This window comes from Oncorhynchus masou, chromosome 3, assembly GCF_036934945.1.
Source record: "Oncorhynchus masou masou isolate Uvic2021 chromosome 3, UVic_Omas_1.1, whole genome shotgun sequence".
NCBI classification, from domain to species: Eukaryota; Metazoa; Chordata; class Actinopteri; order Salmoniformes; family Salmonidae; genus Oncorhynchus; species Oncorhynchus masou.
The window spans coordinates 17,734,123-17,752,819 of NC_088214.1; the positions used below are offsets into that span (position 1 = coordinate 17,734,123).

Here is an 18,697-nt window from a genome sequence, read left to right on the forward strand (position 1 = left end):
TGTTCCCAAACAGGAAGACATTGCACCAACACAGGTCGACGTGTCAGGAAACATTCGGGAGAAGTAAATGGGCTAAAGAAGCAGTTGGGAGACCAGTCTGCGAAAAATAAGAGTTTTATATTTTCAGAGTGAATTTGACAGATTCATATATAGTTATCATTGCTTTCCTGTGATGTTGACCAAATTCGAGACGAAGTCGGCCCGTGTGAAAGGTAACGTTACGTTAGCAGCCTGTTAGCTAGCTAACGATGTTGCCCATGAAAATTGTTGTCATTTTTTTAGTGGTTAATTGATAAGACGACGTTATTGATACGATTAGCAATGTCATGTCACTTTTTTAATCATTCATGACTTAACGTTAGCTGCTACCAAGGAAACGTTTGCTAGCTCAGCTAATGTTAACTAGCTAACGTTAGCAAGGTTAAGTTAACAAGTTAGCTAGCCAGTCAACACTTTCAGTTCATACCTCCGCTAGTTTTCAACCTTATTCATGTGATCTGCATGTGTATCATTGATGGTTTACTTGATTAAACTTTTGCCATTCATTGGTGTCTAAATGGTGTCCATTCATTGGTGTCTAGTAAGCCAACTTTCTGAAAACATTTCTATTCCATAGGGCTGAGTTTCCACCCTAAACGGCCCTGGATCCTTGCTAGTCTTCACAATGGAGTCATCCAGTTGTGGGACTATCGGATGTGCACACTGATTGACAAGTTCGATGAGCATGATGGTAAATGTTTTTCACATTTCTTAATTAACATCAAAATGTAATTGACTTTGGTTATTGATGATGATTGTGATTTTATTGTGAAGGACCTGTCAGAGGAATTGATTTCCACAAACAACAGCCTCTGTTTGTGTCTGGAGGAGATGACTACAAAATCAAGGTTAGTCATTCATACACCCTCACATTCTCCTTCATACATGTTTTCATTGCAGAGAATAGATTCTAAAACGTACTGGAAAACTGTGATGTCACTGCACCATTTACGATTGATCTCCCTTTACCAGGTGTGGAACTACAAGCTGCGTCGTTGCCTCTTCACTCTTCTTGGGCACCTGGACTACATCCGCACCACCTTCTTCCATCATGTGAGTCATTTTTTCACTCAACGTGGCTAGCCTACATCCATTCTGTTGTCACTTACATGAAGACCCAAACTTTAAATGTCATGTTTATCCCATGTTCTTGCATATAATTCCATATAGGCCTAATAATGCATTCTGAAATTAATTCCTTTCCTTTCTCCAGGAGTATCCATGGATTTTGAGTGCCTCTGATGACCAGACAATACGTATCTGGAACTGGCAGTCTAGGACCTGTGTCTGGTAAGTCAGTGCCAGAGCCAAGTGTTGGCACCTCACTGAAACACTTGTCTTGTTTTTCTAATTGTAATTTCTGTGTTTCTGTCCTGCAGTGTACTGACAGGGCATAATCACTATGTGATGTGTGCTCAGTTCCACCCCTCTGAGGACCTAGTGGTGTCGGCCAGCCTGGACCAGACCGTGCGTGTGTGGGATATCTCCGGTGAGGGCGTGGGGATGGGACTCAGGGTTGAGGGTGGGCAGTGAGGTTTGGGGATGTGGCTGGGTGGTATGGAGTGGAAGGCGGAGACACGTCCTTAACCCCTCCTTCCTCTCCTTGTAGAGAATTAATCTCTGGGCTTTTTGCAGAAACACCTCTCCTTAGTTGAGATTGACAGTTGCATAGTTTTAGAATAGGGAAAACTGATGAAGAGAGCCTAGTTATGAACAGAACTAAAGACCTTTCACTGAAGATTTGTAGAGGGGGTTAAAATGAGGTAAGAAAGGTAACACTAGGTGACGTGAGAAATATGGAGAGCGAGAATATGGGAGAGGTGTTTCTGTGCTTCTGCATGTTTTAATATCTACTTGACTTTGGTGTGTCTTGCCTGTCTTTCTGTCATTCTTTCACTCTTCCCATTCACTGACCCATTTTAGGTCTCTAAGTGTCCTACCTCATTCTCAACACACACACTACATGTAATCCTGTCGACAGGCTGTTGGCCATCACAATTGCACCCCTCAAATACCCCAAGTAAACTGTATTAGCCATCAGCTCTGTACTACCACTCACTACTAACTGCTCTCATTGATGAGAACACATACCTCACAAACGTACTAATTGAGCAAATGAGTGCCTGGACACAGCCCTTAGCCGTGGTAATTTATACCACAAACCCCAGAGGTCCCTTATTACTATTATAAACTGGTTACCAATGTAATTAGTGCAGTAAAAATAAATGTCTTGTCATATCTGTGGTATTCGGTCTGGCTGACAGCCATGGTATACATTATCAATCAGCATTCAGGGCTCGAACCACCCAGTTTATAATAACTAATAAACCTGCACGATATAATGCTCAATCTGTGCAGCGCACAATGTCTCCATGGCACAGTCAGTAAGTAATACTGTAAGTAGCCATAACATCCCTGCTTTAGATTACTTTGACTGGTAAACGATAAGCTTGTTGGTCAAGAAGCATGAACTCTTGGCATGACAGAAACCTCACAGCAGCCGTAAGATGTTTTGTTTGTAGCAGTATCTAACCCAAGCATGGACTCATACTACTCACCCTCCTGACATTCAACACCCCATCAGAGCACCTCTTTACAACCCCAACCACCACCTCCACCAGCCCATCGATCAAATCCACCTCTTCCCACTTCCGCTTGTCACCTGTCCCCATGCTCCCCCAGGAAACATCCACACCTGCACATGGGTTCCTAGTGCAGTTCTCCTTCATGAATCCTCTTCTTGATCCTGTTGGGTTATCTGTTCACGTGATTTCTCTGGGCTGGAGACACCGACGCAGACTGTTTTCTCTAGATTAAGTGTGTGTTCTGACTCGAGTCCTGGGTGTCATCTCTTTTGTGATTTGATTAATTTAGGGCTGCCCCGACTGGAAAATTACCTTGGTCTACCGAAGGTTGTATGTTCTTTAGACCAATTGTGGTTTTCCATATATAGAAACCCTATGTGTTTTAATAAAATCAACTAAATATGCATTGAGCTTGTCTGATGCGTTAAGCTCACTGTTTTCTAAAAGACATAAATGACTCGAACATCCTCCTCCCGCTCATATTGGCTTTCGCAGATTCTGCCGTTACACTCCTAAAGTTGCTGGTAATAGGCTACTTGAGGAGTTTGCAAACTTTTTTGTGTAGAATGCCAATTTATCTTACCATTTCTACCGATCTGTGTGCCAGTTATGGTTTTCAAATGCCCATTTGTCTTTGTCATGAGTTTAGTCAAAATGCTATCCAAATCTAAATGACAAATAACTTATAGTGCCAACTATGAAAAATAGCCAATAAAGCCAACAAACATTTCATGATAAATTTCCAGATAAAAATAAATATCCTATAAATCACATTGGCAATGAACTTTAAACATTATATCAACATAACTTGGGTCCAGCCTGAAACTCCTTGCAACATTGTATATCATATTCTGGGCCAGTTGTAGGCTATTTTTGCGAGGGATAAGAAGAAATCAGGTGGGCAGTTTTATGACGTTTCTACTGAATCAGAGCATGACATTTTTCACTCATGCTGAGTGGTTATCAAAAGGGAGAGGCCTCGGTGGGGGGGGGGATCAAATACATAGAGGAATTATTGTCATTCTCAAAGCTCCACAGCTCATTAGTGGTGGTGCATTAAGCCAATCAGAAATAATATCAGATCCCCAAATGGGCACATTTTACACTGAAATCAAAACATGTGAACGCAACTTTTAAAGTGTTGGTCCCATGTTTCATGAGCTGAAATAAAAGATCCCGGGGAATGTTGCATATGCACAAAAAGCTTATTTCTCTAATTTTGTGCACAAATTTGTTTACATCCCTGTTTGTGAACATTTCTCCTTTACCAAGATAATCCATCCACCTGACAGGTGTGGCATATCAAGAAGCTGATTAAACAGCATGATAATTTCACAGGTGCACCTTGTGCTGGGGAAAATAAAAAGCCACACCCATATTATGGCAAGAACAGCTCAAATAAGCGAAGAGAAACGACAGTCCATTATTTTTAAGGCATGAAGGTCAGTCAATCCAGAAAATGTCAAGATCTTTGAAAGTTTCTTCAAATGCAGTCACAAAAACCATCAAGCACTATGATGAAACTGTCTCATGAGGACTGCTACAGGGAATGAAGACCCAGAGTTACCTCTGCCTCAGAGGACAAGTTCATTAGAGTTAACAGCCTCAGAAATTGCAGCCCAAATAAATGCTTCAGAGTTCAAGTAACGCGACACAGCTCAACATCAACTGTTCAGAAGAGACTGCGGAATCAGGTCTTCATGGTTGAATTGCTACAAAGAAACCACTCATAAAGGACAACAATAATAAGAGACTTGCTTGGGCCAAGAAAGACGAGCAATGGACATTAGACCGGTGGAAATCTGTCCTTTGGTCTGATGAGGCCAAATTTGAGATTTTTGGTTCCAACCGCCGCTTCTTTGTGAGATGCAGAGTAGGTGAACGGATGCTCTCTGCATGTGTGGTTCCAACCTTGAAGCATGGAGGAGGTGGTGTGGGGGTGCTTTGCTGTTGACGCTGTGTGATGTATTTAGAATTCAAGGCACACTTAACCAGCATGCTACCACAGCATTCTGCAGCAATACTCAGTCTCACTAAGCACAAGACAGATGGGATAATCATTTGTTTTTCAACAGGACATTGACCCAAAACACACCTCCATGCTATGTAAGGGCTATTTGACCAAGAAGGAGAGGTGAAGGAGGTTGAGAGAATGTCAAGAGTGTACAAAGCTGTGATCTTGGTAAACAGTGGCTACTTTGAAGAATCTCAAATATAAAATATCTGTTAACACATTTTTGGTTACTACATGATTCCATGCGTTATTTCATAGTTTTGATGTCTTCACTATTATTCTACAATATAGTACAAAATTAAATGAACCCTTGAATGCGTATGTGTCTAAACTTTTGACTGGTACTGTATTAATGGGGGAATTGACAGACAGTAGCAAAAAATTAGTCTACCGCTCAACTTTTATTTTTATTTTAATTTTTAAAAGAATTGTTCAACCAACCACCTAACCAGTCAAATAATTTGGGTCAGCCCTAGATTAACTGTAATCCAATGATAGAACTGTGACACACTTTGTTGTTGATTAATTAACAATCTTCTCAATGATTTTGATGTGCTAAATATGGTGATAGTATTCCTCCTGTACTCGAGTTAGGACCACACCGAGAACACTGATTGTGTCCTTGCTCTTCAGCGTGTGTGTGTGTGTTTTTGGTAATTCAACAGCTACGTTTGTGTGTTAGTATGATCAGAAACTTCTCTTTGCCTTTTGTTGATGGTATCTATTTTAGTGTATCATGTTCTTTCTCCCTAACCTGTATCTGGGTGCACCTGTGTAACACATATATGGATCCCCCTTGTGCGTGGTGCTATGCATGTTGGTTCCAGGTCTGAGGAAGAAGAACCTCTCTCCCGGGGCCGTGGAAACTGATGTGCGAGGCATCTCTGGTGTCGATCTGTTCGGAGCATCCGATGCCGTTGTCAAACACGTGCTCGAGGTTAGAGTCTGTTTTGAGTCTCTCTGTAAGACATTGCTGTCTATTAATGGTACTTTAGTTGTGAGCACTGAGCAGGTCACTGAAATGAACAGTAATGTTATTGGTAGGCCCAGGAGTTTGTGCTTATTAAGATAAAGTCTGGGCCAGTTGTGAGCCATGTGAGTTTCCCTCTCTCCCTGCAGGGTCACGATCGTGGGGTCAACTGGGCCGCCTTCCATCCCACCATGCCCCTCATCGTCTCAGGGGCTGACGACCGGCAGGTCAAGATCTGGAGGATGAACGGTAAGTAGAATGGGTCATTCCATGAAATTCTTGCAATTCCATACATTTTTTTTATTTTTATGAATAAAGACTGGCTAAACTGCCAAAATTCGGTATTTCGACATGTCCCTCTGTGCACCCTCTATGACATAGCAACATTTTAACAACTTAATTAAACCTCTTTGGGCTAGCATCCCACCTCGATAACATCCGGTGAAATGGCAGAGCGCAAAATTCAAAATACAACAATCGTAATATTAAACATTCATGAAAATACAAGTGTCTTATATCGTTTTAAAAGCTTAACTTCTTGTTAATCCAAACGCGTTGTCAGATTTCAAAAAGGCTTTACAGCGAAAGCATAACATGCGATTATCTGACAGCTCCCCGCTTACACCAGCATTAAAAACGTTTTTCAAACCAGCAGAGGTGCCACACAAATTAGAAATGGCGCTAAAATAAATCACTTCACTTTGAAGATCATCCTCTGTTTGCAATCCCACGGGTACCAGCTACACAACAAATGGTCGTTTTGTTTGATAAAGTCCTTTATATCCCAAAAAAGTCAGTTTAGTTGGCGCGTTTGATTCAGTAATCCACTCGTTCAACATGCAGACGAAGGAATCCCAAGAGTTACCGGTAAACTTCTTCCAAACAAGTCAAACAACGTTTCTAATCAATCCTCAGGTACCCTAATATGTAAATACACGATACAATTTAAGACAGAATGTAGTATGTTCAATACCAGAGATAAATAATGAAGTGCGCACCCTCATTCACGCGCGCCACAAGACTAGAGTCCTGATGAGAGACATTGAAAAACTACAACTACTTGCTCATTTTTCAAAAAACAAGCCTGAAACCCTTTCTAGAGACTGTTGACATCTAGTGGAAGCCATAGGAACTGCAATCTGGGAGATATTGATTTGTATATCCCCATAGACTAGCATTGAAATGGCCTGTGACCTAAAAGAAAAAATCTGGATGGATTTTCCTCGGTTTTCACCTGCCATATCAGTTCTGTTATACTCAGACATTATTTTAACAGTTTTAGAAACTTCAGACTTTTCTATCCAATACTACTATATGCATATCTGAGCTTCTGGGCCTGAGTAGAAGGCAGTTTACTTTGGGCACGTAATTCATCTGAATTTCCAAATACTGCCCCCTAGCCCTAAAGTTTTTAACCCCAACATTTTTTCACCATCATTAACACTGTATCCATCCTGTCGTGTCTTTACTATCATTAAATTGAAGACTTATAGTTTTTATCAAAGATTCTCTGTAATTAGTATTACGCAATCAACTGATTAATCATGTAACTGTAATTAACTAGGAAGTCAGGGCACCATGGAAAAATATTCAGATAACAAAGTTATTATTTCCTAAAATAACTTTTCAGATATTTTATCTGATCAATTAGTCTTGAATGTATTAATTATTTACTTTACCTCACGTTAGTCTCTTTCCAAAAGTTGTAAATTGTTGGTTATCTGCACGAACCCAGTCTTCACTTTGAGTCATCCATACATCAATTGTCTTACATTATTTATTTATTACTAAGTAATTCACAGAAATGCATAAACAAACAAAGTCAATATGGTTACAATAAATTATAGGAGAATGTGCCCTCGTGGGCTAAACCGGCATGGCGGCTTGTTAGACAAAAGGGAAAGTGGGGGGTCGACTAAGAAGTCACTACAAAGTGATAATTTTAACAATTGAAATGCTAATCCTTTGCACATGAACGCTCACTCATTCAGGAACAATTGCAATCAATATATATATATATAAACGCTGGATCGCTAGTGAAAAGTTTGTTTCAGTTGGAGAGTTTTGTTCTCTCTCTCTCAACATTAATTCATTTGTTATAGAATGGATGTTTTGGCGGTTGTCGTCCTTCGCGTTCAATGATACCGAATTCCTAGCTGCAGACTAGTAATTAATATCAGACCTGTTCTTATTCTGTTGGTATCGATAGTCTAAGAGTTTAACCACGTAGTATGGTTAAAAGATTGGTCTACAACTTTCGTCCTCTCCTAATGGAGAAAAACATGGTCTGCTGATAATTTCTCAAAGTTGGGTTTTATTCGGGAATTGCAGAAAAGGGCTGTCCCAGGATGCCTGACCCCAATTGGGCTCAGGGGCGGTCCTCTGATTTAGTTAACTCCAATTCCCTTTTTGAGTTTTCCTTCATTAAACAGTCCAAAATCACATGGTAAAATTGTGTTAGATGTAAACCTCATATCAGAGACTATTATGTAAACGGCGTTATGGTAATGTGTCCACACCGTCTCCCATGAGCTTCCCCAAGTTGTAACAAACGGACCAGTTCGTAGCTGGTTTCTTCACCGATCTTTTATACTTTCTCCGGAACATGAAATTTGTTCGGACCTCAAGTTCTGTGAGGTGAAAGAAATTCCTTTGTTCTCTATGAAAATTGACTCTCTATACCGTGTGTCCATGAGGAGATCCTCAGGAATATACGACGTCTCTCTGACCACAGCAGCCTAGTTGAAGGATGAGGCAGGGAGAGTGGGATGGGGCTTGCTATACCCAAAGAGGGCTATGTCATGACAATCCACAGTTTTTATGTGAGTAAAGTCATACCGTATAAAAATACAAATCACGTCAGCTGCGATGGAAACAGGAAGTTTCTGTAGAATTTGTTTTTTTAATGCTGACAGAATTTGTTTGTTAGACATAGTGGGATCTTTTTGTGTCTGTAAAATGAATTATGCTAGAAATGAAAGTGGAAACTTCGATAATAATCATCATACCGAAGTAAACTTGGAGTCACGATAATACGTGTGTGTGTGTGTGGTCCTCCCACCACGACTTGGGAAACCATTCAGTTTATTAGGCTTCAAATTAAATAAGTAATGGTGAAAGTGCACAGTAATGTTGATGCTCCTTTCCACAAAATATATAGGGTCTTATTCTGGTGACATGATGATCGATGTTTGACGAATATTCTCACGCATATCCATAATAATCTCATGTTGACTAGCCTACCCGCACCATATCTGCGAGCTGTTGGCTTGTGCGCACGTGTGAAGACTAGACTAGTCATATTTGCTATTTAATGCAACAATTGAAAATGAGATGGAAACATTGAACTTTTGAATTTTATTTGGTACATGAAAACTTAAGCCGAAAAAATATGTTTTGTGTGCACCTCTTCATCACGCACCTATTTTTATCCTCAACAAGTCAGTTTGGTGAAAACACTACAACATTTCTTTATGTGGATTCTGGAATATTCGCATGAAACTGTCGCTAATTGGATGGAAACCTAGCTACTGTAAAGCCAGAGTTATTTTGTTGCCTTGACAGTCATTTCTGAACATTTATTTCATGTGATTCATTTTAAGGTAAAACAAGGTACAGGTTGTCTTTTTAAGGTCAACCCTGTTCATAACCTGAAATCTTGTTTTAATAAGGTGAAACTATTCCGTTTTAACAACAACAAAAAAACATTGAACATCTAATAGTCAAATCACACTGTAAAATCAGGTGAGCTGATTACTCTTTTTGGCCAGTTTCTGTTTTGTGGTGGAAAACTTGAGTGGGTTGAGCATGACACGTCAACCCTGTTACCCAAAGATGGGCTAAAACAAAATTTAACAATTTCATATTTTTTGCGATGCTTTCATTGAATTGTCCCTCACTGTTGCACACAAGAAGCGTCCATTCACCCGGTTACTTTATTTGACACTTAATAGGCACTTACTATCATCATTTTTATTATTTAACTTCTTGAGATGGGAAGACATGTTTTTTTATTAAGTTGAACATGTGTTCTTTATGCATGAAGGGTTGTGTTAGTGTAAAAAATAAATATCTAAAAAGGGACTCATTTCATGGAACAACCCAGATAATGAATTGTCTTCACTATGTACGTGTTTATGAACTGCAGATGATATTTTTTTTAAAGGTACAGTGCTATTTAAAGAACATACTTGGTTGCTGATTTAAAAAATAAAAAATTCTCCTTAAGATCCTAGCAATTTTCTAACTTGATTTGTCTTACTTTCTCCCCTTCCCCAGAGTCCAAGGCGTGGGAACTGGACACCTGCAGGGGCCACTACAACAATGTGTCCTGTGCTGTCTTCCACCCCCGCCAGGAGCTCATCCTGTCCAACTCTGAGGACAAGAGTATCCGTGTGTGGGACATGTCCAAAAGGACCGGTGTCCAGACCTTCCGCAGGGACCACGACCGCTTCTGGGTTCTGGGGGCTCACCCCAACCTCAATCTATTTGCTGCTGGTAAGTGACTTACACATAATGATAACATTATGGGGCTTTTTAATGTGCTCGAAGTAGATTACATTGTAAGGCGGTTGGATCTGATAGTCTTAAGCCTTGACCCACCTCATATGCAGATAGACAAGCATACTGAATATTGCTGCCCTTCATTTCACTGTCTTTCAGTGACCGTGTGTTGGAAGCATTTGTTAATTAGAAGTGGAGTGTGTAACCAGGCTGTTTGTCCTCCAGGTCATGACAGTGGTATGCTGGTGTTTAAGCTGGAGCGTGAGCGTCCCGCCTATGCTGTGTACGGCAACATGCTCTACTATGTCAAGGACCGCTTCCTGCGCCAGCTCGACTTTAACAGCAGCAAGGACACCGCTGTCATGCAGCTGCGCAGGTGTGTGTGTGCGTATGCATGCTCAGTTAATACTGCAGAGTCTTTACTGTCCTGAAACTGAGTTCTGAAGGATGAGTGACTGCTGCCGTTTTGTAAAAGAATGCGAGAGGTCAGCTGGTTTTGTCATTATGTGGAATCTAACCACGTTCTGTTTTTCTACTAGTGGGTCAAAGTTCCCAGTGTTCAGCATGTCTTACAACCCCGCAGAGAATGCTGTCTTGCTCTGCACTGTGAGTCTCGCTCTTAAAAAGAAGTGCATACACATAATAGGTTATACAGTACAGTCGTGGCCAAAAGTTTTGAGAATGACACAAATATTAATTTTCACAGTCTGCTGCCTCAGTTTGTATGATGGCAGTTTGCATATACTCCAGAATGTTATGAAGAGTGATCAGATAAAAAAAAAAAAATCCCTCTTTGCAATGCAAGTGAACTGAATCCCCAAAAAACATTTCCACTACATTTCAGCCCCGCCACAAAAGGACCAGCTGACATCATGTCAGTGCTTCTCTCGTTAACACAGGTGTGAGTGTTGACGAGGACAAGGCTGGAGATCACTCTGTCATGCTGATCGAGTTCGAATAACAGACGAAGTCGCTCTGGATAAGAGCGTCTGCTAAATGACTTAAATGTAATGTAAATGTAAAAAGGAAGGTAGTGCTTGGAATCATTGTTCTTCCTCTGTCAAACATGGTTACCTGCAAGGAAACACGTGCCGTCATCATTGCTTTGCACAAAAAGGGCTTCCCAGGCAAGCATATTGCTGCCAGTAAGATTGCACCTAAATCAACCATTTTATCAGATCATCAAGAACTTCAAGGAGAGCGGTTCAATTGTTGTGAAGAAGGCTTCAGGGCGCCCAAGAAAGTCTAGCAAGCGCCAGGACTGTCTCCTAAAGTTGATTCCGCTGCGGGACCGGGGCACCACCGGTACAGAGCTTGCTCAGGAATGGCAGCAGGCAGGTGTGAGTGCATCTGCACGCACAGTGAGGCAAAGACTTTTGGAGGATGGCCTGGTTTCAAGAAGGGCAGCAAAGAAGCCCCTTCTCTCTAGGAAAAACATCAGGGACAGGCTGATATTCTGCAAAAGGTACATGGATTGGACTGCTGAGTACTGGAGTAAAGTAATTTTCTCTGAATCCCCTTTCCGATTGTATGGGGCATCTGGAAAAAAGCATGTCCGGAGAAGACAAGGTGAGCGCTACCATCAGTCCTGTGTCATGCCAACAGTAAAGCATCCTGAGACCATTCATGTGTGGGGTTGGTTCTCAGCCAAGGGAATGGGCTGACTCACAATTTTGCCTAAGAACACAGCCATGAATAAAGAATGGTACCAACACATCCTCTGAGAGCAACTTCTCCCAACCATCCAGGAACAGTTTGGTGACAAACAATGCCTTTTCCAGCATGATGGAGCTCCTTGCCATAAGGCAAAAGTGATAGCTAAGTGGCTCGGGGAACAAAACATCAATATTTCTTGTCCATGGCCAGGAAACTCCCCAGACCTGAATCCCATTGAGAACTTGTGGTCAATCCTCAAGAGGCGGGTGGACAAACAAAACCCCACAAATTCTGACAAACTCCAAGCATTGATTATGCAAGAATGGGCTGCCATCAGTCAGGATATGTAATTAACAGCATGCCAGGGCGGATTGCAGAGGTCTTGAAAAAGAAGGGCCAACACTGCAAATATTGACTCTTTGCATCAACTTCATGTAATTGTCAATAAAAGCCTTTGACACTTATGAAATGCTTGTAATTATAATTCAGTATTCCATAGTAACATCTGACAAAAATATCTAAAGACACTGAAGCAGCAAACTTTGACAAATATTATTTGTCATTCTCAAAAATTTTGGCCACAACTGTACACACACACTCAATTTAGACACTGCTTCTTTAGTTGTTGAAAACGTAATGCTGTGTCTTGCTCTTGCAGAGGGCAACCAACCTGGAGAACAGCACCTATGACCTGTATGCCATTCCCAAAGAGAGCGACTCTCAGAACCCAGATGGTAAAGCGGCACCCTTATTCTCTTGTATAGCGAGATAACATCTGTGAAGTGTCAATGTAATTCCAGTTTCATATCCTGTTTTTTGGATTATGAAAAACCACTAAACACATGTTAATTCTTTCTCCCCATCCTGCAGCTCCTGAGGGGAAGAGGTCCTCCGGTCTGACTGCAGTCTGGGTCGCAAGGAACAGGTTTGCTGTTCTGGACCGCATGCATTCTGTAAGTGTGTGTGCGCATTATTAAATTGTATTTGTAATTTGTGGGCCAATGCTTGTAGTTATTCTAAATATGGGTGTTGTACATTTGAGTGGTCAGAGGATGACTATAACAACCCTGCTCTCCCTCCAGCTGCTAATCAAGAACCTGAAGAATGAGATTGTGAAGAAGGTGCAGGTGCCCAGCTGTGAAGAGATCTTTTACGCCGGGACAGGCTCCCTGCTGCTGCGCGATGCAGATGGGGTTACCCTCTTCGACGTGCAGCAGAAACGCTCGCTGGCCACCGTGAAGATCGCCAAGGTCAAGTATGTGGTGTGGAGTGCTGACACCAGCCACGTGGCCCTGCTGGCTAAACACGGTACGTACTGTACACTCTAAACACACTCCAGATCCAATATCAGGATTACACTCTTATCTGTCCTCTACTTTCTCTACAGCTTGGCTGTCAAGGTTTTGGGCCCTCTTGCTGTTTTTAAACTTACCACGATTCACTCTCTATAGCTGTTGTCAACAATGCATCCTAGATTTACACCCTTTTTAGCTGTTCCCTCGCTCTCTAGTACCCCAGATTTACCTGCTGTTAAATTTGTTGATAAATCTCTGCTTTCCTCTGCAGCAATTATGATCTGCAACAGGAAGCTGGAGAGTCTGTGCAACATCCATGAGAACATCCGTGTGAAGAGTGGAGCCTGGGACGAGAGTGGCGTCTTCATTTACACCACATCTAACCACATTAAATACGCCCTAACCTCAGGGTAATGCACAAGACGCCACTAACGCACACTTTATTCAGAGTATATTCGAAGAACAGTATATTGATTCATTCCCTTCCTAGTCCTTTTTGAACATACTGGAATATGAAAGCTGTTTACTCCTTCAGTGATGCGTTTGAGAGACGAGGGGAGTATTCAACTTTTCTTATCACACACTACTCTTGTCTGTAGTGATCATGGTATCATCCGGACTCTGGACCTGCCCATCTACGTGACCCGGGTCAGAGGCAACAGCGTCTACTGTCTTGACCGTGAGTGCAGGCCCCGTGTGCTGACCATCGACCCCACAGAGTACCGCTTTAAACTGGCCCTGGTCAACCGCAAATATGAAGAGGTGAGAACGATGCAATTCAGTGCTCCTATCTCTTAAGAGTTAACATGGTCATCTCTTTTTCTTTTAGACTGACTTTGTGACCCCTGACCTTTGTCTCCTCCAGGTTTTGCACATGGTGCGTAACGCCAAGCTGGTTGGCCAGTCCATCATCTCCTACCTGCAGAAGAAGGGTTACCCTGAGGTAGCCCTGCACTTTGTCAAGGATGAGAAGACCCGCTTCACTCTAGCTCTGGAGTGTGGCAACATTGAAGTGAGTTTGAGACCCCAGGTTTCATTGGGAATCTCTTGAGATCATCTGTGTGAAACACTGTGTGATGTAATTTTTCCTTTGTGTCTGTAGGTGGCGTTGGAGGCTGCCAAGGCTCTGGATGAGAGGGGCTGCTGGGAGCGGCTGGGCGAGGCTGCGCTACTGCAGGGTCACCACCAGGTCGTGGAGATGTGCTACCAGAGGACCAAGAACTTCGACAAGCTCACCTTCCTCTACCTCATCACTGGTAACCTGGCCAAGCTCCGCAAGATGATGAAGATCGGTAAGAGATTATTTTGTTGTTTTTGTCTTTTGTTTGACTGACGGTGTGTTTGTCAGTTGTATGACAGACGTCTGTGTGGTGTTGCAGCTGAGATCAGGAAGGACATGAGTGGACACTACCAGGGTGCTCTGTATCTGGGGGACGTCAGCGAGAGAGTTCGCATACTGAAGAACTGTGGCCAGAGTGAGTCCCCTTTAATTCACAAACACCTCAATCTCTCTCCCACTCCCTTGACATTTCTGACACAAGACTCTTGTTTCTGGTGCTTTTGGTCTAAACTGCTTGTCTGTAACTCTGATCTCTGTGTGGCTGTCTTCCATATGTAGAGTCACTGGCATATCTGACTGCTGCTACCCACGGGATGGACGAAGAGGCAGAATCCCTGAAAGAGACATTTGACCTGGAGAAGGAGACTGTCCCTGAGGTGGACCTTAATGCCCAGCTGCTGCAGCCACCACCACCTATCAACCCCCTGGATACCAACTGGCCCCTGCTTACTGTGTCCAAGGGCTTCTTTGAGGGAGCCATTGCAGCCAAAGGTGAGTGAGTCCTCAGCCCTGACACTCCATACACTCATTTGAGTTTAGATGTAATGTTTAGATGCAATGGTGATGTAATGTGCCATGTCAGCATGGCGTGTATTAAGTTGAAAATGTTTTTATGTTGGAGTGGGAAGTGGTCAGAGTACTAGTTGCAGAGATGTTAAATGTGTTTTTCTTGTTTTGTTGTGTGTGTGATTCAGGGAAGGCTGGTCAGATGGCTGCAGACATGGATGTTGATGCCCCAGGAGGAGAGGGCTGGGGAGAGGACGCAGAGCTTCAGCTGGATGAGGGTGAGTCAGTCAGAAAGTAGAGACATCTGATGGACCCTGCCTGTTACTCCATCTCTTCCTATGTTCATCTCATTTCTCTTCTGTTTTCATCAGATGGCTTCATGGATGCCCAGGATGGATTAGGAGAGGAAGGAGGTGCAGCGAAGGAGGAAGGAGGAGGTTGGGAGGTGGAGGAAGATCTGGACCTTCCTCCAGAGCTCGTGAGATGATTCACTCTTCTTTGACATCAGTTCTGTCTTGACAATTTGGCTTAAGGAATGTAAATCATAGCAGGAATGATGACATGTCAGTTTGAGAACCGTTTATTTTCTCTACCACTAGGAGTTGTCAGCTGGCTCTGGAGGAGGGGCTGAAGATGGTTTCTTTGTCCCGCCCACTAAGGGCATGAGCCCCACACAGCTGTGGTGTAACAACTCCCAGCTCCCTGTGGACCACGTCCTGGCAGGCTCATTTGAGACCGCCATGAGGGTAAGCTTACACACAAGCGCACACACATTCTATACAGGTTTATACTTTAGTACAAAGTCTCTCTCTTCCTCTACTTTTCAGTTGCTCCATGACCAGGTTGGGGTGGTGCAGTTTGGGCCCTATAAGCAGCTGTTCATGCAGACTCTGTCCCGCGGGCGGACCTGCTACCTGGGCCTGCCTTCTCTACCCTGCCTGCGTGGCAACCCCCAGAGAAACTGGAAGGACTGTGGGACCAAGCAAGGGCTGCCTGCCGTGGGTCTTCGTCTTTCTGACCTCATCGCCCGCCTGCAGCAGTGCTACCAGCTCACCACTGCCGGCCGCTTTGAGGAGGCCGTTGAACGCTTCCGCGCCATCCTGCTGTCTGTGCCACTGCTGGTGGTTGACAACAAGCAGGAGATCGCAGAGGTATGCAGACTTGTTTTAGAGTGAAATGATTTCATTGCGGTCAATGTTATTTACTGTGGTTAATCAAGTGTGGGCCGGATGGTAGTTGGTGGTGGTTACCTGATTTGAGGTTACTGTCTCTCTTAGGCTCAGCAGCTGATCACAATCTGCAGAGAATACATTGTTGGCCTCACCATGGAAACAGAAAGGAAGAAGTTGCCTAAAGACACATTGGACCAGCAGAAGAGGCTGTGTGAGGTATTGTCATTGTTTCTCTACTTCCCATCTCAACCGTTAAGTCTCTAATCATAAGAGTTTACTACCCAGTAGTCTTTTAATTATTGTATTGGATTGTTTGATATTTTCAGATGGCAGCTTACTTCACCCACTGCAGTCTCCAGCCAGTCCACATGGTCCTGGTATTACGTACTGCACTAAATCTGTTTTTCAAACTGAAGAACTTCAAGACAGCTGCCAGTTTTGCCCGTCGCTTGCTTGAACTAGGGCCCAAACCAGAGGTGGCACAGCAGGTAACAATTTAACTGTTTGTCTGTATATAAATGTAATTATTTCCATATTGTCACTTTTACCATCTCTATCGCTGTCTTTTAGACACGCAAGATCTTGGCAGCATGCGAGAAGACGCTGACAGATGCTCACCAGCTGAACTACGACCCCCACAATCCATTTGACCTGTGCGCTGCCTCCTACACGCCCCTATACCGTGGACGCCCCGTGGAGAAGTGCCCTCTGTCTGGGGCCTGCTACTGCCCCCCCTACAAAGGCCAGGTCTGCAGGGTCACACAGGTCAGTCAAGAGAACTGCTGTACTGTGTTATGTACACAAAGCCCCTCCTATTTAGAAGTGTCCCACTTTTATGTAAATGTTGTATTAATTGCTTTGTCAGTATTTAAACAGAGTTTAGACATCACCTTCCCAGTGATATCTCTGACCCTTGAACCTTATTTCCAAGGTGACGGAGATCGGAAAAGATGTGATTGGTCTGCGTGTCAGTCCCCTGCAGTTCCGTTAGAGGACACGAAGAGGACCAGGGAAGAACGACAGTGATCCGTTCAGAGAAACACATCCACACTTTATTCTATATATACAGTTTTTCTCACTAGGTTTGGAGAGAACAAAACTTGATTGATGCGAGAGAATGCTTGCAAGGATGACGTGATTTATTGGTGAGAATGCTTGACATTAAGTATTTACATTTGACTGTCTGCTTTACCTTTCCTGTAATGCTGTACTTGTGAGTGCATGTCATCTCTGCTCCAACGATTGAGAATTGTAGTTTTATTAGAACCCTACTAGCCATCCCTTTTGATCTCTTTCTGACTTGTATACACCATCACTGCTTTGTGTAACTCATTAAATAAAATTGTGTGCATCATTCTTTAATTCCACAAGTATGATTCTAGCTTGTTTTAAGTCCTAGTTATTCAATTTTTTTCCCAGATGAGTACAGGTTTAATCATTAACTCTACTCATGTAGGAATAATTGCCATTGTAACATTTTGACAAACCATCTTGCAGTTTGCTTTTGAACACAGTTTGTTCTAAATTTCCTTCAGAACAAACTTCCCTTAAATTTTCTAAAGTACCTGTCCTATATCTCAGATGTTAAAAGTTCCCTGATCTTTGACATGTATTTATCCCCTTAGTTTAGTGCCTAAAACATCTCCATGTACTTCCATTCAGGAGGTGTGTGTGTCCTAGAGCAAAACAGAAAGAGTGAAGGTTGTGAGCTACAGTGGGGCAAAAAAGTATTTAATCAGCCACCAATTGTGCAAGTTCTCCCACTTAAATATGAGGCCTGTAATTTTCATCATAGGTACACTTCAACTATGAAAGACAAAATGAGGGGGAAAAAATCCAGAAAATCACACTGTAGGATTAATGAATTTATTTGCAAATTATGGTGGAAAATAAGTATTTGGTCAATAACAAGTTTCTCAATACTTAGTTATATACCCTTTGTTGGCAATGACAGAGGTCAAACGTTTTCTGTAAGTCTTCACAAGGTTTTCATACACGGTTGCTGGTATTTTGGCCCGTTCCTCCATGCAGATCTCCAGAGCATTGATGTTTTGGGGCTGTTGCTGGGCAACAGACTTTCAACTCCCTCCAAAGATTTTCTATGGGGTTGAGATCTGGAGACTGGCTAGGCCACTCCAGGACCTTGAAATGCTTCTTACGAAGCCAATCCTTCGTTGCCCGGGCGGTGTGTTTGGGATCATTGTCATGCTGAAAGACCCAGCCACGTTTCATCTTCAATGCCCTTGCTGATGGAAGGTTTTCACTCAATCTCACGATACATGGCCCCTTTCATTCTTTCCTTTACACGGATCAGTCGTCCTGGTCCCTTTGCAAAAAAACAGCCCCAAAGCATGATGTTTCCACCCCCATGCTTCACAGTAGGTGTGGTGTTCTTTGGATGCAACTCAGCATTCTTTGTCCTCCAAACACGACGAGTTGAGTTTTTACCAAAAAGTTATATGGTCAGATGAAACCAAAATATGACATTCTCCCAATCTTCTGGATCATCCAAATGCTCTCAAGCAAACTTCAGACGGGCCTGGACATGTACTGGCTTAAGCAGGGGGAAACGTCTGGCACTGCAGGATTTGAGTCCCTGGTGGCGTAGTGTGTTACT

General features: G+C 42.9%; 1 protein-coding gene across 1 annotated transcript; it reads left to right on the top strand.

The window, feature by feature from the left end:
- Positions 1 to 26: 26 nt before the first annotated feature.
- LOC135511740 (coatomer subunit alpha) lies at positions 27 to 17,442 on the top strand. Its single transcript, XM_064933220.1, has 28 exons — positions 27 to 212; positions 617 to 730; positions 814 to 887; positions 1,012 to 1,092; positions 1,253 to 1,329; positions 1,419 to 1,528; positions 5,466 to 5,575; positions 5,758 to 5,857; positions 9,887 to 10,105; positions 10,337 to 10,487; positions 10,651 to 10,717; positions 12,426 to 12,501; positions 12,638 to 12,720; positions 12,850 to 13,075; positions 13,334 to 13,472; positions 13,662 to 13,824; positions 13,928 to 14,074; positions 14,165 to 14,354; positions 14,442 to 14,537; positions 14,681 to 14,893; positions 15,097 to 15,186; positions 15,280 to 15,386; positions 15,508 to 15,654; positions 15,736 to 16,059; positions 16,186 to 16,296; positions 16,407 to 16,568; positions 16,651 to 16,845; positions 17,012 to 17,442. The coding sequence occupies exons 1-28, from the start codon at positions 173 to 175 to the stop codon at positions 17,069 to 17,071; spliced, it is 3,672 nt and encodes a 1,223-aa protein (XP_064789292.1). The 5' UTR covers positions 27 to 172; the 3' UTR covers positions 17,072 to 17,442.
- The last annotated feature ends 1,255 nt before the right edge of the window (positions 17,443 to 18,697 follow it).

Bases quoted from the DNA above. Each gene is read 5' to 3' on its own strand.
- LOC135511740 (XM_064933220.1), top strand. From the start codon at position 173: ATGTTGACCAAATTCGAGACGAAGTCGGCCCGTGTGAAAG. The intron at 10,106-10,336 runs GTAAGTGACTTA...TTTGTCCTCCAG, and splicing joins CCTCAATCTATTTGCTGCTG to GTCATGACAGTGGTATGCTG. The intron at 16,297-16,406 runs GTATTGTCATTG...TGATATTTTCAG, and splicing joins AGCAGAAGAGGCTGTGTGAG to ATGGCAGCTTACTTCACCCA.